This window comes from Malus domestica, chromosome 09 (assembly GCF_042453785.1).
Source record: "Malus domestica chromosome 09, GDT2T_hap1".
Lineage (NCBI taxonomy): Eukaryota > Viridiplantae > Streptophyta > Magnoliopsida > Rosales > Rosaceae > Malus > Malus domestica.
Window position 1 is genome coordinate 17,676,937 of NC_091669.1, and position 21,742 is coordinate 17,698,678.

The 21,742-nt window shown below is 37.9% G+C and overlaps 1 protein-coding gene across 1 annotated transcript; it reads left to right on the top strand.

Annotated features, from left to right (window-relative positions):
• Positions 1-15,157: 15,157 nt before the first annotated feature.
• On the top strand, positions 15,158-21,625 carry LOC103421829 (LRR receptor-like serine/threonine-protein kinase IOS1). The gene is made up of 13 exons (XM_070804719.1): positions 15,158-15,348; positions 16,126-16,663; positions 16,876-17,351; positions 17,462-17,600; positions 17,681-17,752; positions 17,914-17,985; positions 19,132-19,212; positions 19,553-19,725; positions 19,829-20,052; positions 20,151-20,277; positions 20,435-20,497; positions 20,716-20,905; positions 21,079-21,625. The coding sequence occupies exons 1-13, from the start codon at positions 15,213-15,215 to the stop codon at positions 21,467-21,469; spliced, it is 2,682 nt and encodes an 893-aa protein (XP_070660820.1). The 5' UTR covers positions 15,158-15,212; the 3' UTR covers positions 21,470-21,625.
• The last annotated feature ends 117 nt before the right edge of the window (positions 21,626-21,742 follow it).

A 21,742-nucleotide genomic window follows, 5' to 3' on the forward strand; every position in this document is an offset into this window, starting at 1 on the left:
AAACATCTTTCAGGTTTGGCTGCAAATGAAATTACTCAGTACTAAATTTGCCATTCATTTCTTAATTACTAGTACTTTTAAATTCTTTGGTAGTCCTTAATTTGATAATTCTATTTTCCCGGATCACCTGACTTTATAAAATAAGATAGTTATATTTTTTTATGGACGCAGGTAGCAGATCAAATATCTTGAGTTGGGGAGGTAGACTTCAAATAGCAATAGAAGCTGCACAAGGTCCGTATAATTAACCAATCATATTATTTAGACACACAAAAATGATACACCTAATGTAGGTGCATCCCACATACAGTGGTACGTATAGGGCTGAACTCTATTAGAGAGTATGTCAGCAACTCTGTGAGACATTGAGTTTTAGGAGCTTAAATACCAATCATTATTGATAACAAAATGGAATCTACTTTTTGAGAAGTTGTGTCTGAATTTTAAAAACAGGACTGGAGTATCTGCACTATGGCTGCAAGACGCCTATAATCCACAGGGATGTGAAATCAACAAACATCTTGCTGAATGAAAACTTCGAAGCCAAACTCTCTGATTTTAGCCTATCCAGAAGTTTCCCTGCAGAGGATGGAACGCATATAACAACTGTCGCTGGCACTCCCAGGTACCTTGACCCTGAGTAAGAGTTCTTTTCATTTATTTGAGGCATCATCTTTGTGTCATTATATATGCAAACAAACTTAAATTATATAAATCAACAAGGAGATTGAAGAAAGAAACTATAAATCATTTTGGAAAACATTTTACATTGGATGATGTGATTTGAAATATATGATTTGGCTCGCAGGTATTACGCATCATACAGATTGAATAAAGAAAGTGATGTTTATAGCTTTGGGATTGTACTGTTGGAGATTATCACAAGTCGACCTGCTTTTTCTAGAACGCATGCGCAGCGTTACATTAGTGAATGGTTCAGTTTCATGCTTCAAAAAGGAGACATTTACAGTATTGTTGATCCGAGTTTAGAAGGAAATTTCAATACTAACTCAGTCTGGAAAGCTGTGGAAATAGCAAATGCATGCGTATCTCCAACTGCCATCAAAAGGCTAAGCATGAGTCAGGTAGTGGTGGATCTAAAGGAGTGCTTGGCAACAGAACTCGCTCAAGGAAACCTGAGGTATGAAACTGAATTAATAAATTCCATTGCTATGCTACACCCCTCAGTTAGGTAGCAGTACTAAATATCTCAACCAAACACAGAGAGAGTTTGGGAAGCATTATTTTCCTCTTTGTAATAAATACCGTAGTTTTTTTTTATGGACTGCAACTATTTTATAATCACATGACGTGCATCTTTTCGGGAGAAAGGCGGTAATGAAGATGTGATCTAAACAACTATTATGTTGTTCGCCATTGAAGGTCCAAGCGATTAAGGATTAAGTCTAAATCAACTTCAGGTAGTTAATGATTGGTATATATCTAGAGAGTTTATTAAGATGTTCATTTTTCTAATTAAACAATAATGTCAAATCCACTTTAGCATTGCTATCATGAAGAGATAATGTTGCGAATATATTGAAACAAAAATGGCCTCGTTTGGCACACCATTTAAGGCACCGGATAGTACTAATAATGCAGATTACGGTGTTTGGTGTTCGTTTGTATTAAATAGTCATCGGATTAAATAATCTGACCCACCTATTTTATCTGGTGAATACCCGCTTCCTTATACTCTCCAAAACCACGTGACAATTTAATCAGGGCTCTCTTCCTCCCTCTGTTCTTCTTCTTCGTTTCCCCTCCCTCTCTTCTTCTTCCCAGCCGCTCTCTCTGCTTACAAAAACCAACCACACTCCCTCCATTTTCCCAATCAAAACTCCCCAAAATTCCAAGCAGCAAGAAACCAAAGAATCCCACAAATCCCAAAACCCAATTCCTCCGCCAACCACCATGAACTACCACCACCAGCAGGTTCCATCCAACCACCCAGAACAAGACTTTTCTCTCCCTACATCTTCTTCTGGCTACCGCAAGATCTCCCTCACTCTTCTCTGCCGCTGCATCTCTCTCTGCTTCCTCCACTGCAGACTCTTCGGCGCTACGTCTCGGATCTCAACAAACAAAAAACAAAGATTTGTCAATTTTTTTTTCTTCCATTTTCTTATCCGGTTTAGTACCAAACACAATATAAATAATACGGTTATTAGTCTGATACTACACCAAACACCCGACTAATTTATTCAGTACTATCCGGTAGCTATTTATCCTATCCGACAGAAATAATCAGTACGATCTAAGCTGCCAAATGAGGCCTAAAGGTACAATAACTTAAGGAGATAGGAAGCCTTACCCTAACACAATGTCAATAAACCCACAGGAGTTAGGTAATCATTACTAAGTAGCTACTACCCGACGGTTATTAAGATCTTTGTCTCAAGTGCCAGTCAGTTAGTTTGTGGCACATGCAACTTTGTCAACCTAACTCTTGCCCCTTGTTTCAGTACTCCCCTAAACCCACGGTCTTTCAAGTCTTCAAGTACAAATGTTTTTACTTGTCAACCTAACTCTTGCCCTTTGTTTCAGTACAGAAAGACTTCCAATACAAATGTTTTTACCTGTCAACCTAACTCTTGCCCTTTGTTTCAGTACTCCCCTAAACCCACGGTCTTTCAAGTCTTCAAATACAAATGTTTTTAATTGTCAACCTAACTCTTCCCCTTTGTTTCAGTACTCCCCTAAACCCACGGTCTTTCAAGTCTTCACCTCCAAATGTTTCTACTGGTCAACCTAACTCTTACCCTGAATGTAAACAAGAGTATGACCATTCCGATGTAGGTACCTCGTTAAAACCTCGTCAAGTTAGAAAAAATTACTATTTTCCCTACAAACCAAAATTCGTCGAGTAGTTGAATTTTACCCGACAAAATTTTTAATTGGTTATGCAAAACTGGTCAATGTTTAGGTTTTGTCAGAGACTTTGCGTGACAGAGAGAGTTGGTCGGGCAAGAGAGCTTTTGTCGGGCAAACATTTGGCCCCAAGGGAAAAAATGGCATGTAGTGTGTGAAATCTTCCCCGATGAATCATAAAAGGATTCATCGCGCAAGGGTTTAATTAGGTTTTGGGGTTTAGGATTTCGTATCATCGCGTAAGTGCTAATTAGGGTTTGTTTTGGGGTTTAATTTTCTGATGTTATTCTTCTCACCAAGGAGGGAAATATATATTGTACAAGATTGATTTACAAGGAAAGAAACACCAAATAATATCTATCCTAATTACATCATGATTACAAGGACCCAAACAGGTAACTAAGCTAATTACAAAGGTCAACTCTCTAACACACCTCCTCAAGTTGGTGCATAAATGTCGTTCATTCCCAACTTGACGAGATATTTGTAGAACGCTTGACTAGCAACAACTTTAGTTAAGATGTCCGTTAATTGATCCTCTAACTTTACGAATGGGAATTGAATAATATTTCCAACCAATTTTTCCTTAATGAAGTGTATGTCAACTTCCACATGTTTCGTACGATCATGCTGGATTGGGTTGTGTGAGATATCAATCGCTGCTTTATTATCACAAAACAAATTCGAAGCTGACATTGAAGGACACCCGAGTTCTGCGAGTAACCTCTGAAGCCATAATAATTCACATACTCCTTTTGCCATACCCCTATATTCTACCTGTGCACTTGATAAAGCAACCACTTTCTGTTTCTTACTTCGCCAAGTCACTAAATTTACCCCCCACATATGTAAAGTAACCCGATGTGGACCGTCAATCAGTAATATTCCCTTCCCAATCAGCATCAGTATAACCTTCTATCCAGCAATGACCATTCTTGGAAAACATGATGCCTCTACCCGAGGAGGACTTTAGGTATCGTAGAATGCGTTCAACCGCACCCATATGCGTATCACTCGGGAAATGCATAAATTGACTAACAACACTTACTACATATGCAATATCAGGCCTGGTATGAGATAAATAAATTGACCTCCCAACTAACCTTTGATAACGATCTCGATGAGTGGGAACTAGATCAGGGTGCATGGCAAGATGGTGATTTGGGACTATAGGGGTGTCAACCGATTTACAATCAAGCATTCCGGTTTCAGCTAACAAGTCAATAACATATTTTCTTTGAGATAGAAATATACCCTGTTTAGATCGAGCTACTTCTGTACCTAAGAAATATTTCAATCCACCAAGATCTTTCATCTTGAACTCAGTTGCTAAGTAATCTTTCACCCTTGAGATTTCCTCTTTATCATCACCCGTAACAATCATATTATCCACATGAATAATAAGTGTCGTCAATTTACCCATTCGACATTTCAAGAAAAGTGTATGATCAAAATTGCTCTGCCTGAACCCATGCTTCCTCATAGCCGTCCGGAACCTACCAAACCATGCCGGAGATGATTGTTTCAATCCATACAATGCCTTATTCAACTTACACACCATTCTGGGTTGTGAAACCGATGCATAACCAAGTGGAATATCCATATACACTTCTTCTTTAAGATTACCATGTAAGAAAGCAGTTTTCACCTCAAATTGTTGTAATGGCCAATCCAAGTTAGCCGCCAACGAAAGTAACACTCTTACCATATTAATCTTTGCTACCGGAGCAAATGTTTATGTATAATCAACACCATACGTCTGAGTGTATCCATTGGCCACCAATCATGCTTTGTATCGTTCAATCAACCCATCAGCTTTGCACTTGATGGTGTACACCCATCGACATCCCACTACCTTCTTTCCTCAGGGTAGCGGAACTAAATTCCATGTTTGATTTTTTTGAGGTGCATCCATTTCTTCCTCTATTGCCTTGGTCCATCAATCATCAAATAGTGCCTTCTTCAATGAACTTGGTGTGCTATCATTAGATATTTGTTGTACAAAAGCTTTGCCGGGTTCTGATAATTTATGTGATGACACATAGTTGGCAATGGGATACTTAGAGCCTTTCGTTGTTTCTGGTGAATATTGATTGGGTGGCTTTCCCTGATTGTGCCTAAAAGGTAACTGGTAATTCGAAACATTGGATACATCAATAGGGATAGTAGATCTTCCCTCATGAATATTCTCTGGAGTATGATCATCTGGTGGTACTATATTTTGAGACGAGGGGGAGTAGTATCAGTAGAAGTCTCAAGATCGACAAGTGGCAGCACTGTTGCCGTGGGTGAGGACGGCACTGCCGTGCCTGTCGTTGGTTCTATGGATAGCAATGCTGCTTTTGTTGGCTGGGCTGGCATCACAGCCACTGCGAGCTCGGCTACTGGGTCGGCTAATAGTGGCAGTGGAAGATCAGTGATAGCAATCATGGTCCAAACCTTCTCGTCATGCAGTGTCTTCCCCTGAAGAGGATGGTTGGAAGAAGTCGAAGAGTAATACATCTCAGACTCGGAAAAAGTAACATACATGGTAGTATACATCCAACGTGAATGAGGGTGGTAGCAACAGTACCCTTTCTGATGTAGTCCATACCCCATGAAAACGCAATGGATAGCACATGGATCAAGTTTTGTTTGTTGATTTTTATGTAGATGAACAAAGGCAACACATCCAAAAACTCACAGTGGGAGCACCAAAACAGATAATAGAGGCACAAATGTTGCAAGAACTTGCAAAGGTGTAAGAAAATTCAATACTTTGGATGACATGCGGTTGATAAGGTAAGTGGCAGTCTGAAGAGAAACATCCCAAGAGGAGTGGGGAACATGCACCCCAATCAATAGCGATCAAGCCATTTCTAGTATATGGTGATTTTTGCGCTTAGCCACCCCATTCTGTTGAGGAGTCTGAGGACAAGTAGTCTCGTGGAGGATTCCGTGATTAGTTAAATAATGTGTAAAATTATTATTAACATATTCACCACCATTATCAGAACGTAAAATCTGGATTTTAGTAGAAAACTAGGGTAGTAGTGTTTAAGGTTGTAGTGTTTGGTATAGTGGTAGGATCGGTTAGGATGAAATTGTTTCCACCGTAGAGTGGTGGTAGGTTCTCCATGGGAGGGCCGAGTTTGCTTGAGGGAACGGGCAGAACAGAAATCCTAGGATCTCTACTCTGATACCATGCTAATTAGGGCTTGTTTTGGGGTTTAATTTTCTGATGTTATTCTTCTCACCAAGAAGGGAAATATATATTGTACAAGATTGATTTACAAGGAAAGAAACACCAAATAATATCTATCATAATTACATCCTGATTACAAGGACCCAAACAGGTAACTAAGCTAATTACAAGGGTCAACTTTCCAACAGTAAGTAGCATATCCATCAGGCAAACTAAATGGTAGGGTTGGCAAGTTAAATTCCTTTGATGATTAACGCATTCAACGAAACTAGTTTGCATGATCCAACTGTTGTTTGTATATACTTCGAGATCTGATAACCTATAAAAGAACACACAACCATGAGTAAGCCCAAGAGAGGTAAGGTGTGCTAGTTCAAGGCTTTCCGACGGTCAAGTTAGTAAGTAATCTTAAGACTCAAGCAGTAGGCAAGAGAATAAGTGAGTAGTGATTGTGTTACCAGAGATTAAACCTAGAAGGGTCCATTTATACCAGTCAAGGAGATGACCTTTTAGGATAGTAGAATCCGTATTAAACCTGGAAAACCCATGCGGATATCTAGGAAGTAGATATTGCATCCTCTTAGGTTCCTGAATCTTGTGGAACAAGAATAGTCTATCTCAGCGAAGTCAACGGACCTCGCCCACTGATTCCTAAGCAGGATGATAGTGGCATTGCTGATCCTTTTAGTCAGCTCAACTATGGAGGCTGTTGAGTCCATGACCAGACTTCTGAGGCAGGCATACTAAGATCCGTCTTACTCCGGTCTTGAAAAATCATGGTCCCACAAAAGCCCCTAACTAGGCATTGGAAATGACTTGTTCCCCTTGAATACAAGGACCATGCACTTCGGAGTAAATCAAAATATGTACCGTTTTCTTTTTTTTAGATATGTGACGTCTTAACTTCGTTTCTTGTGAACTTTTGAGCAATAGAAGCTGCACAAGGTCTACAACTAAATGATCTTCATGATCTGCTTTTAATTAGCTAGCGTCTCGATCGTCTCTATGTGCTTCTCAATTATCTTTGGCAAGTGATGTTTTAATTTATAAATGCAAGATTGGAGTATCTGCACTATGGTTGTAAGCCACCTATAATCCACAGGGATGTGAAATCATCAAACATCTTGCTCAATGAAAGTTTCCAAGCCAAAATATCTGATTTCCGAATGTTCAGAAATTTGCCTACGGAGGACGGTACTCATATATCGACGCGTTGCTGCAACTCCTTGGCATCTTGCCCCTGAGTAAGTAATTTTAGTTCTCAACGCTTATTTGGGAGTCGCTTCCACGTGTTTGGCAAATATTTAAAATTTCTTTAAGCATTTCCTAGACATTAGATCACTGTGAAAGGCTAGGATTAAAAGCCTTGTGTTGTTTGCTAGACAAAAAATCTAGTAGAGGATCTAGATATAGAGAAAATGATATCTATATATAGCTTTTTGGATTAAGTACCTAAAACTCCCCAATCTTTTATTTTCATTTCAAATTGGTCTCAACCTTTCTAAATATTCCAAGCAAATGCCTAACCTATTAAAAAAGTCACATCTGTTAAGCCCCAATTAATTTTTCAAAAATATATTCTATTCAAAATCCACCAGTTAAGTATATCATGGACAATATTAATATTAGTTGCCTCAAAATCTAAATTTCAAACATAGATTATATAATATGGAACCCAATGATCAAACAGGTATTGAATTGAATCGGAAATGGACCCAAATCGAAATTACATCAGGAGGGCAATCTCTTAACAAAGAATAGGGTTAAGAATCCAAATAGGGTTTCAAGTATTAAGGCAGATACTGAAAGAGATCAGCAAGCTGTTAGTTAGCCAAAACTGTTACACTTTAGTTGTGGTTTTTCTGTAATTAGTTGTAGGAGCTAAGGGTATTAAAAGTATTAATGCATCAGGTTTCTACCTATATATACTCAATTGTACTTTGTAATTATTAAGGAATGTGAATCATTTTTTACAGAGATACTTTCTGTTTCTATATGGTATCAAGTTGCCAACCGCCTTACGGCTCTCCCTCACCCACCACCTTGATCTTCTTCCGCTCTTCGTCTTGACCGATTTCTTCCGATTTCTTGATCGATTTCTTCCAAATTCTTGATCGATCTCTGTCTTCGATCTGTAATTTCTGTCACTTTTCATCCTGGCATCCACCTCTGAATCTTCTTCTCCGATGGCGTCACCGCAATTACCAAACCCTAATCCCCCAAATTCGTATATGTCTCTTACGATTTAGAACATCGGTAGTATGGTTCCTATCAAGCTCAAGCGCACCAACTATCTCCCATGGCGTGCATTGTTTGCTCCTATTCTGTGTCGCTACAAGCTTCTTGGTCTCATTGATGGTACTGAGCCATGTCCGACTCCTCTTCTCCCTGATCGTTCTATGAATCCAGAGTTTGAGCAGTGGTTTGAGAAAGATCAAAATCTGTTGATCTGGTTGAATTCGACACTCTCTGAAGATCTCATTCCTTTCACGGTTAGAGTGTCTACATCTCGAGAGCTTTGGCAGAAACTTGAACAACGTTTTGGAGGTGTCTCTGATGCTCATGTTCATCAACTTCGCTCTCGTCTGCACTCTATTCAGAAAGGTCATCAATCGATCTCTGAGTATCTTCAACAAATCAAGGAAATTTCTGATTCTCTCACTGCCGCTGGTGCTCCTATCTCTGATCGCGACCTAATTGCAGCGACACTTCATGGCCTACCTGATGAATTCGAGTCTTTCATTGACTCAATAATGCTTCGATTGTCTTCTACCTCTCTTGATGAATTACATGGCCTGCTACTTACTAAAGAGTTATCCATAGCTCGTCGCAAACACACTGGTTCTTCTTCTGTTCCTGAGCCATTTCAGGTATTTTCTGCTCAGTCTCAGGCTCTTTTATTGCCTACGCCTGCATATCCTCCACCATTCCAAACTTCTTTCCGTTACAACTCTAATCGTGGGAGACAGAATTGCACCTTCAACAGAGGCAATCGCAATCACAATACCAATCGTGGCTCTTTTAATGGCAATCTTCGTGGTTCTCAGAATTATCCTCACGTCTCTAAGTCTAATTATTCCAGCTTTTCCTCCTCTTCTGGCACCAAGACTCAATGTCGAATTTGTGGTTCCACTAGCCACGAAGCTATTGACTGCTTTGACAGGATGAATCCTGACATCTTTGGCAGAGTACCACCAGCCAAACTTGCTGCTTTATGTGCTCATTATTCTTCCAAACCCTCTCCCTCTTGGCTACTGGACTCTGGAGCTACATCACATATTACTAATGATATTGCCAATCTTTATGTCTCATCTCCCTACACTGGTGAAGACAAGGTCTACGTCGGAGATGGTAAAGGTTTGTGCATTAAAAATGTTGGTTCTTCATATTTACATACTCCTCATACTGCCTTCACGTTGAGTAATGTACTACATGTTCCACATATGAAGCACAATTTACTGTCTGCTTATCAATTTCTCAAAGACAATGATTGTTCTATAACTCTTGACCCTGATGGATCTACTATAAAGGATCGTGCTTCGGGGAAAACGCTTTTGCGGGGCAGAGTTGAAGATGGGTTTTATCCCCTCCACGGTTTCAATACCATTGTCCTTCCTTCACCATCAGCTTTCCTTAGTGTCAAAGCTCCTCTGAAGATTTGGCATCGCAGACTGGGTCATCCATCTTCTTCACTGTTTCGAAGGGTTCTATCCAGAAATAATCTTGCTGTACTCGACAAAACCACTGTGGATTTCTTCTGTTCAGATTGTGCTCTAGCTAAGAACCATAAACTTCCATTTGGATCTGCAAGTTCTACTACCAGTCACAGTCTTCAACTGCTTCATTGTGATCTTTGGGGTCCTACCAGTGTTATCTCACCTAGTGGTTTCAAGTATTACATGTTGTTAGTTAATGACTATAGTCGTTATAGTTGGTTGTTTCCTTTAAAGGCCAAGTCTGATGCCTATTCTACTTTTGTTGTATTCAAGCAGTATGTAGAGACCTTACTTTATAATAAAATCAAAATTGTCCGCTCAGATTCTGGGGGTGAATTTACTAGTACTTTATTTCAGTCCTTTCTTCGTTCTCATGGTATTGTCCACCAATTAAGTTGTCCTCATACCCCTGAACAGAATGGTTGTGCCGAAAGGAAGCATCGCCATATTGTGGAGACTGCTCGTACTTTACTTGTTGCATCTAATGTTCCTCATCTTCATTGGGTGGAAGCATTCTCCACAGCTGTGTATCTTATCAATCAGTTGCCAATTTCTGGACTATCTCAATCTCCTTAGGAAATACTCTTTCAAAAACCTCCTGATTACTCCCGATTGAAGGTATTTGGCTGTCGTTGTTTCCCATGGCTTAAGCCTTATGTTCATTCCAAGTTGGACCTAAAAGCAAAAGTTGCATTTTTATGGGGTACAGTTTACAACACAAAGGCTACCGGTGTCTTGATCCTCAAACTGGACGTATATATATCTCTCGCCATGTGCAGTTTGATGAAACTGCTTATCCATTTCACACAATCTCTCCACCAGCTGCTGCACTCCAAGACTCTACTTCCTCTTCTATGGATTTACATTTCTCTGTTCCAGTTTCGAGACTCTCATCCACCTCTCCATCTTCAGGATCCATTATTGAAGCATCCCTACCTCATCCTTCTTCTGATCTTATTGGTGCAGTCTCGCATCCTGCCTCGTCCAGTTCTTCCTCATCTCAAGTACCTCCCAGTAACATTCATCCCATGGTGACTCGTTCCAAAGCTGGAATCTACAAGCCTAAAGTTTATGCTGCTACCAAGCATCCCCTTCCATTGGATATTGATGTTGTCCCCACTACTTATCTCCAAGCATCTAAACACCTTCATTGGCGCTCTGCTATGCAAGATGAATTTAATGCCTTGCAATCTACAGGCACTTGGACATTAGTACCTCCTTCTCCTACTCACAATGTTGTCGGTTGCAAATGGGTCTTTCAGGTAAAGAAGAAGTCTGATGGTACTGTTGAAATATTTAAAGCCCGCTTGGTTGCCAAGGGGTTTCACCAACAAGAAGGCATTGATTTTCAAGAGACCTTTAGCCCTGTGGCTAAACCAGTCACCATTCGTGTCCTTCTATCACTTGCCGTGCAATTTAATTGGTTTTTGAACCAATTGGATATCAGTAACGCTTTTCTTCATGGGGATTTAAAGGAATCTGTGTACATGCAGCAACCCCCTGGCTTCATTGATCCTAGCAAGCCTCACCATGTCTGTCAATTGCGCAAATCTCTGTATGGCCTCAAACAGGCTCCCCGTGCTTGGTTTGACAAACTTTTTCAAGCTCTCCTTCAATTTGGATTTGTGCAATCTTCTTCTGATGCTTCATTATTTGTTCTTAACGGTCCATCTCCGGTTATTGTTCTTGTTTACGTTGATGACATCTTAGTCACCGGCCCTAGTTCTTCTGCGTGTAATCAGTTCATTCACAAGCTCAGTACTATTTTTCCAGTTAAAGATCTTGGTCCCTTGCACTATTTTCTGGGATTAGAGGTTCATCGATCTGCTGAAGGTCTCTTTCTTCACCAAACCAAATATTTACTGGATCTTCTACGTAAAACTAATATGGATGGTGCTAAGCCTTGCTGTACTCCTCTTGGTTCCACCAAACTTGATCACAAGCAAGGAAACCAACGAATACACCTTGTGTTTTTTGCATTGAACCATTGTTTTTTTTTTTTTTTTTGCAAGATCTCCAATCTCTTTTAAACCTGAAAACTCAATGCTAGACCGCATATCCATAATGTAAGTCTCAAGTTGAATCTTAAGTATCACCAGCTCATTCATAGAGAAGTCCTTAGGATAAAACTGGGCAAGAAGCAATAACTTTTGGCTATCAAAAGCAGAGAAGGAGTCGGCTGGACATAAACATGCCAAACAAAGAAGTAACTCAGTGTTGGTCTTATTGAAATGATTATTTTGTTCTTGAAGCTGCCAATCCAAAACAACATATATCCCAACACAATAATGATGCATATTTGTGAATGCTTGTGCTTTTCGTTGCCCTCACCTTCGAGAAACATATCATCCATATTAGGCACATCAATATCATGTTTAAGACAAAATGTAGAGACTTCACTACGTAAAGAATTCCAACCACTTTTCCTCATTATCTCCAACCCTTGCTTACAAACTCCAACCAACTTCATGGCATTTACAATATCCTGATCCTTCTTTTGCAATCCTTGTGACAATTCATTGGTTATTCCTAGTATATCTTTCATCAAGTGTAGATTAAACACAAAATCAAATGATTGCATGGAATCCAATAAATTATTCACTTCACATCTTTGTTGAGAGCTTATTCCATCATCTGCTATTACTTCAAGTACATCAAGTATGGATGAGAACATAGTCATTATACTTACTAAAGCACTAAAGTGTGAACCCCAATGTGTTTCTCCAGCACGTTTCAAAGTAGTTTCTTGATTTTTGCCTTTCCCACTTGTAAACTCACCACTGTTTAGTGCTTCAATAACTGCAATAAATTGCTTCTCTCTCGAAGATTACAACGCTTCGATGAAGCTCCAACAACATTTACCAAAATAGTAAATATCCTAAAAAGACTCAATTTGGATGTTCTTCTTTGCCACAACTACAAGAGCTAATAATTGAAGTTGATGTGCAAAGCAATGAATATAATAGGCACGACCACTTTCTTTCATAATAAGAGCTTTAAGACCATTGAACTCACCTTGCATATTGCTGGCCCCATCGTAACCTTACCGACGCAACCTAGACATGCTCAATTTATGCCTAGAAAATACCTCATCAATGGTTTCCTTGAGTAAGAGAGCAGCGGTACTAGTAACATGCTCAATGCCAATAAAACGCTCAACGACATGCCCATTATTGTTCACATAACGCAATACAATAGCCATTTGTTCCTTCGTTGATACATCGCAAGATTCATCAATCAAAATAGAGAACAACAAAGTGCCAATGTCTTTAATAATAGCCTTGATGGTCTCAGTTGCACAAGCATTTACAATGTCTTTTTGAATATCTGGTGATGTCAAATTGTGATTCTCCGCAGCATTTTTCGAAGTAACGGCTTTCTCATCCTCATTGTGGTCAGCAAGAAATTGTAGAAGCTCAAGAAAGTTTCCATGGTTGCTTGAATGTTCAGATTCATCATCACCACAAAATGCAAGCCTTTGTCTCAAAAGAAATCGACAACAATTGATTGATGCATTCAATCGAGCTCTATATTGAATTCGAGCTTCATCATGAGTTTTAGAGAAAAAAGATTGGATATGTTGCTTTTGACTCCTTAAAGCTTCAAAATTACTCCATGCTTGATTGTGTGCACTATTGACGCCTCCAATATGAGTTAGAAGTCTTTATTTCTTCTTCCAGTTAGAAAATCCTTCGCCAACAAAGAAATCACCACATGTTTGTTCTCCAATGTTTGGTTTTAAAAAGGTAGCAACACAAACAAAAGGCATCATCTTTTTTCTACACTATATTCCAACCAAGTAGGAAAATTATCAAACCAAGCAGGGTTGAATAGTCTTTGCGTGTTTCCATATTTCTTGTAAGGAAAATTATGGGTTTTAAGTTGTTGAGGACTAGCTAGCACATACGCTCTTCATACTTGATCTCGAATATTAGGATTGTAATCCAAAATTCGAATTTGCTTACCAGGATCTGATGGAAGATTTGATAAAATAAATTTTGTACTATCTTGTCCCCAAGTATCATTATTTTTCTTAATAACTGAGGATGGAGACGCTAATTTTTTTTTAAAAACTTCTCCATGATGTTCCAATCTGCAATAATTACATATTTTCATATATCATATATGAATTCATAATTTCATAATTCAACTAATCACAATTTCATAATTTTTACCCTAAACAATAATTTCATTCATCAATAATCAATAACCAATAATCATATTAGTGCATTACCATATGATTCTATACTAATTAAACAAAAAATCGTCTTAAATAATTAATTAGGGTTAGGGATTATAGATTTAGGAATTAAAAAATTTACCTAAATATATATATATATATATATATATGTCGTGGGGGGGGGACAAAAAACATATACGGAACGACGCCGTTTCGTTTACTTTTTTTTTTAATTTTTTTTACCAAGACCAAAACAATGTCGTTTTGGCCTAGATTTAAAAAGAAAAAAAAAATATGACCCAGCTCTGCTGATCAGTTTGATCAGTGGGGGCATTGGAATGCATACAATTTTTAAAATTTAAAAAAATCTCAGTGGGGGCATCGGCCCCTCCTAAGCCCACTATAGCTCCGCCCTTGCCAGTGGCAGATCTAGGAAATATTATTAGGGGGTCAGTAAAAATAGCGCTCGTGCAATGCACAATTTTTTTTTAACATAAATAACATGCATATCGCCATTCCTTCGAGTTTTGGTAGGTGCCTCCTTTGCATGAGTAACTAACATGTTCCAAGGCTACTCCCATATGAATGCTTAACAAATGAACACACTTATCTAAAACACAGGAACAAATTGATTGATATCAATACATTCCATTAATATGTTTGTCCAAGAATGATGATGCTTTGTTCATTCTCTGAGATTATCATTTCATTTACTTTGCATTTTTGGATAGTCTTTTACTTGGTTCTTTTTTTTTTCTTCGTACAATTGTAATCACAACTAACAAATAAGTCAGAGGTAAATAATATTAGCACCAGACTTTATATACCACGTCAGTAGTCATATATTTTACTTGTGTTATAGCTTAGAAAATTTATAGAACCATCCACAAATCTTCATCTAATCCACGAACAATGTCTTGAAACTAATTAATTCGCGGGGTTTAGTAGTATTGTAAATCTAGATTGTCAACCATACAACGGCGGTCGCAATTTGCATCAAAGTATTCTCTATTCCAACCCATAAACTTGGGTAGAAAAATCAACCCTCCCAACCCATAAACTTGGGTAGAAAAATCAACCCTCCCAAATTCAACAACGCATTTCTGGATAGTTTTAATTGGATACAGAGCCTATCACATTTTCTAATCAACCACACGTCACATTCAGATCACTAATAACATTTAGCGTATCGAAAGGAGAATGATGATAGACTTTGGAACCAATCCGCGTGTTGTGCTGCCTTGCTTTTATATAAAATGAGATGCTACGGAACCAATATTCGGTGTCTTGTGTCCCAAAGATGTCACGGACAATGAAGCAACTCTTCCTCTTTGCAGCGCAGCTTGGTGGTTTTGCTCTCAATCTTTTGCTCCTAGTTCATGCCCAAGATCAATCAGGTATGTACAGTATTATAATAAAGTTAAAGGTTTTTATCACAAATGATTCTTGAAATTGACTCACGCATCAAAGTGGTCTCTGACCCCGTCCCTCTTCTCAACCATCGATCTGCTCTAACACAAACGTTCTCCCAATAGATTTGTAAGTATTTGAATTATCAGATGAAGCTCGCAGCTCCTTAATGATTAGAAAAGCACGCTTCTTTTCTCCTTCCTTGTTCTGCATGTGCGTCTGTACATGCTTCAATTTCGCAGTGAGCTCAATCATGCGGCCTTGAATCTCCAGGAACGCAGCTCTCTGTTGGCTTCGTCGACCATTTTTCCCAAGATTGAATCTTTTTGAGTTCTTGGTTTTAGTTTGTGTATTGGCCACAAATCTGGTCCCATGCGCTTCCATTGGCCATGAAAAGCGTATGACAAAGATCCATGAGATCTACCCCTTGATTAACCCCACAAAATTTAGAAATTTATGGTCGGGAAGTAGAAGATGAACAGTACTGTTCTTTTTTTTTTTTTTTAAATTGTTTTTTATTATTTAAATATTTTCAATTCACATGGCAATATTTAATTGACTTGTGGGATCCAGTTATGTGCCACATCAGCATATAACAGAATTTTTTACGGAATTGTGATAGAATGATCAGATTGATTTGTGACACCTATTTTCAAGGATTATATTTATCGATTTTCAATTTCATGACCATTTATGATAAAAATCCGAAAAGTTAATAAACAATTAAGAACTATTTTCTTATATTTGTAATATATCTGTGCCAGGCTTCATTAGCATAGATTGTGGCCTCCGTGAAGATTCCATGTATAATGACAATCCGTCAGGCATTACCTATATTTCAGATGAAAACTTCGTAGCCACTGGTGAACGGAAGCTTGTGTTGCCTGAATACAGAAACAAGTATTCCCAGTCATACGACTCTCTTAGAAGCTTCCCTGAAGGAATCCGAAACTGCTACAAAATAAATGTTACAAGTAAAACCAAGTATTTGATCAGAGCAGATTTCTTTTATGGGAATTATGATGAACAACATGAAGTACCCGAATTTGAGATACATCTTGGACCTAACTTGTGGGATACAGTGAAGTCGGAAACAGATTATAATATCGAGCTCGAGCTCATACATGTCCCACTGCGAAACTATGTACATGTTTGTCTGGTGAAGACAGGCTCCGGGGTTCCATTTATATCAGTTATAGATCTCAGGCCTTTAACCGATGCCTCGTACAAAACAGTAAAAGGGTCCTTATCACTTCTCTGGCGGCATGACACTGGTCTAACAGCTGACCTTTGGGGATATAGGTAAGTGGTTTACATGTTATTATTGTCCTCAATTTAACCACATATAGAGTCTGGCAGGATCCTTTTTTTTTTTTCACGAAATGACTTGGTGTTAAATAGTTGTAGAATCATTTATAAGTAGCAATTTATATTCTGTGTGGTTTTCTAGGTAGGAAATATAACATTCATCAACATTGTATGCATGCATTGATGCAATACCTTTATTTGTATAGGTATCCATATGATATTCATGATCGATTCTGGAATCACTTTGACCAACCCGGCTCTTGGACAAAATTAAATACCTCATCCACCATCAATTCAGAATTCGAGTATCAACCACCATCCGTCGTGATGGGCACAGCTGCAAAGCCTAATAGTTCAAATGATCCGTGGAATATTTTCTGGCAGCCTGACACTGAAGTATATCATGTTTACTTGCACTTTGCAGAAGTTGAAAAGCTCCAACCCAACCAGTCTAGACAGTTCAACATTACTACAAACGGAGAGCTGTGTAATGGGACACTTGCTCCTGATTATTTGTCCACAACGACAATATTCTGTACCGCTGAATCCTTGAGTGGATCAGGAGTACAAAATAATTTGTCAATTATTAAGACTGGAAACTCTACCCTTCCACCCATCCTCAATGCCTACGAGATTTATAAAGTGAAAGAATACTTAATATCAGATACCAACCAAGACGATGGTGAGCCATATTGATTCCTTACACAAGCTTAAATTCCTTGCTATTGGTTTAGCGCCTCACCTAATATGTGAGTTTTATTAAGATCCTCTGTTTGCTTGTGAAAATATTAGTTGAGGCAATCACAAACATCAAGTCAACCTATAATATTGAAAAGAACTGGCAAGGAGATCCTTGTAACCCTCAAGTTTACTCATGGGAGGGTCTAAACTGTAGCTATCATGGAAATGATCCCCCAAGAATTATATCCTTGTAAGTATAAATATCTTCACACCAAATTGCTGATTAATTTTCAGTAATAATTTTATTGACGTTATGGACTTTGCAATCAGGAACTTGTCTTCCAGTGGATTAGAAGGGGAGATTTCTCCTTCTCTGTCAAATCTAACAATGATACAGACATTGTAAGTGTATCTAAATAATCTGTAATTTTGTGTGAAAACATATCTCAGTAATACTACGGCAAATGATCAATTATACCGGAAAAGAAATGACACGAATCATACTGAAAGAATTTCAGTCATCATAACCAGTTGTGTTAAATGAGTTGAGCTGCTCATTGCAGGGATTTATCAAACAACAACTTAAGAGGATCAATTCCAGAAATTTTGTCAGAACTGCCGACGTTAAATGTCTTGTAAGTTATTTTGTTATATATGTGTGTGTATTTTGTTATTGTCTTATAGGCTTATTTACGCATTTGAAACTCAATATGAGCCTTGCACCATGCAACTTAAATTGTTTCACTTAACTTCCTAAAACTCAACTTGTTTTTCACTTTGCCACATGCGGTCAAAGTCTGTTAAAAAATCCGTTAAAATTGGTGACATGATACAAATAGGACCCAATTTTTGCACAAATGAATGCTATTTGAAAAAATAAATAAATAAATAAGAATTGATTTAAAAAACAAGTTGGATTAATTCATTTAAAATAAGAATAAATCCCCTATACCCCTCTCTCCCTCCGTCAGAACCCTCATTGCCGCCCCCCCCCCCCCCTTCCCTCTTCCCTCTTCCCTCTTCCCTCTTTTCCTCTCTCTCTATTCTCTTCTTTAATTTCCCAAACAACCCCACCAACCTCCACTCTCTCGCCATAGTTTCACTAGTTCTAGTAACAATGCAATAATAGAAAATGTGGCCATTTTCCCAGTAAAATTCCCGGATGTGTTTCAAAATAATGATGACCTTTTGTGAAAGGGCGTCGTACTCGGAGAGACCAGCGACATCGAGCAATTTTTTTTTTTTTCTACTTTAAATACAAATTTGTTTAAATATAAAATTCATTTTCTATGTTAAAGTTATTTGTTTTGTAAAACAAAAACATTTTTATCGACACATGGTACTTATGTGGCACTGCCATGCATTTAAGTAAAAAGTGGGTCTTATTTGTGCCATGTCCCTAATTTTAAGGGATTTTAAGTAACATATTTTAAGTTATATGGAGCAAAGTGAGACTCATAATGAGTTTTATGAAGCATACGATTAAATAAATTTTAAGATTAAGTACCTAAAACCTCATAACCTTTTAGTGTCATTTCAAATTCGTATCAACCATTTTTAACTTTCCAAACAAGTACCCAATCTATTGAAAATGTGACATCCATTAAGTCCCAATTATTTTTTCCATTAGAAGTACATATGGCAACATTGAGTCCAACCTATTGAAAATGTTACATTTAAGTCCCAGTTAATTTTTTCGTTAATCCTATATCTTGTTATATATATGTCCTCATTTAGAAAGCATGGTAACTATATATGTACTGCTTAATCTACCTTTGCAGAAATTTGGAGAATAACAACCTCACAGGCTCAATTCCGGTGGTACTCATTAACAGAGGGAAGCATGGTTTACTATCAATGAGGTGCGCCACCCTTTTTCTATAGCAGAAATATTTGTTGAAGAAAATAGAAAAAACTATATATTAAAATGGAAAAAATAAATACCCGGACAGCTGTAAGTTTTATACAAGGGAGAAGAAAAAAAATAAAAAAAAAAAGCTCAGACCGACTAAAATATAATCCACCAGTTTTTCATTTTTTTTTTTAAAAAACTTCTTCCTTCCTAGAAATTTAAAATGATGAGCCATTCCACAGAAATTTGATTTTTAGATATAAGAACATGTGTTACAATTTTTATTTGGGAATTATATTATCTTTTACCATAATTGATTAAACAATACAATATTACTTTTCGTATATCAGTTTGTGCGAAAATCCAAACCTATCCGGAAATGTTTCTTGCAACAAGAAGAAGAACAGGAAGTATAATTTTTTTGTTCCGATGATAATTGTTTCAGTTGTTGCACTGTCAGTCCTCTTACTTAGTGCAGCAGCTATCTGGTATCGGGCTGCTTCTAAAAGGAAAAGGCAACTTGGTAAGATTCCATATTTGTTAATGTCATCTTCTTCTGCAATAAATAATCACAGACAGAAGGTTTTGATTGTATAAGATGCTTATGAAAAATGTTTTGATTGTAGGAAATAGCACAGATGCAAATGTAGCCATTCAGCATGGGTCATTTGAACGAAAAGGGAGACAGTTTACGTACTCTCAGATAGTACAGATTACGAAGGGGTTCGAGAGGGTTCTTGGAAAAGGCGGCTTTGGAACAGTTTATCACGGCCACATAGACGACACTCAGGTAGCTGTCAAGATGCTTTCACCGTCATCAGTGCAAGGGTTTCAACAATTTCTCACAGAGGCATGTTTCTCATATTAAATAAACTAATCCCACTGTTTTTCGGATCAATATTAATCTTATTAAATTACATGAAGCGTTTCTGACCTACTAAATTACAGGTTGATCTTCTTATGAGAGTTCATCATAGAAATTTGACGAGTCTTGTTGGATATTGCAACGATGAAACCAACATAGGGCTGATCTATGAGTACATGGCCAATGGAAACCTACGAGAACATCTTTCAGGTTTGGCTGCAAATGAAATTACTCAGTACTAAATTTGCCATTGATTTCTTAATTAACTAGTACTATAATTCTTTGGTAGTCCTTAGTTTGATAATTCTATTTTCCTGGATCACCTGACTTTATAAAATAAGATAGTTATATTTTCTTATGGACGCAGGTAGCAGATCAAATATCTTGAGTTGGGGAGATAGACTTCAAATAGCAATAGAAGCTGCACAAGGTCTGTATAACTAACCAATCATATTATTTAGGCACACAAAAACGATACACCTAATATAGGTGCGTCCCATATACAGTGGTACGTAGGGCTGAACTTTATTAGAGAGTATGTTAGCAACTCTTTGAGACTTTTGAGTTTTAGGAGCTTAAATACCAATCATTATTGATAACGAAATGGTATCTACTTTTTGAGAAGTTGTGTCTGGATTTTAAAAACAGGACTGGACTATCTGCACTATGGCTGCAGTCCGCCTATAATCCACAGGGATGTGAAATCAACGAACATGTTGCTGAATGAAAAATTCGAAGCCAAACTCTCTGATTTTGGCATATCCAGAAGTTTCCCTACAGAGGATGGAACGCATATAACAACAACTGTCGCTGGCACCCCCGGGTACCTTGACCCTGAGTAAGAGTTCTTTTCATTTATTTGAGGCATCGTCTTTGTGTCCTTATTATATATGCAAACAAACTAATTAAATTATATAATCAACAAGAAGAATGAAGAAAGAAACTATAAATCATTTTGGAAAACTTATGACATTGGATGATATGATTTGAGATATAAGGTTTGGCTTGCAGGTATTATGCATCAAACAGATTGAATAAAGAAAGTGATGTTTATAGCTTCGGCATTGTACTGTTGGAGATTATCACAAGTCGACCTGTTTTTTCTAGAACGCATGAGCGGAGTTACATTAGTGAATGGTTCAGTTTCATGCTTCAAAAAGGAGACATTTACAGTCTTGTTGATCCGAGGTTAGAAGGAAAATTCAACACTAACTCAGTCTGGAAAGCTGTGGAAATAGCGAATGCATGCGTGTCTCCAACTGCCATCAAAAGGCTAAGCATGAGTCAGGTAGTGGTGGATCTAAAGGAGTGCTTGGCAACAGAACTCGCTCGAACAAACCAGAGGGATGAAACTGAACTAAGAAATTCCATTGTTATGCTACACCCCACAGTTAGTCAGTAGTACTAAATATCTAACCAAACAAAGAGAAAGTTTGGGATGCATTATTTTCTTCTTTGTAATAGATACAATAGTTTTTGTATGGATTGCAACTATTTCCAATCTCATCAAGTTCATCTTTTCGTGCGAAAGGAGATAATGAAGATATGATCTAAACAACTATTATGTTGTTTGCCATTGAAGGTCCTAGCAATTAAGGATTAAGTTGAAGTCAACTTCAAAGTAGATAATGACTGGTATATCCGTATATAGAGAGTTTATCTGGAAGTTTATTTT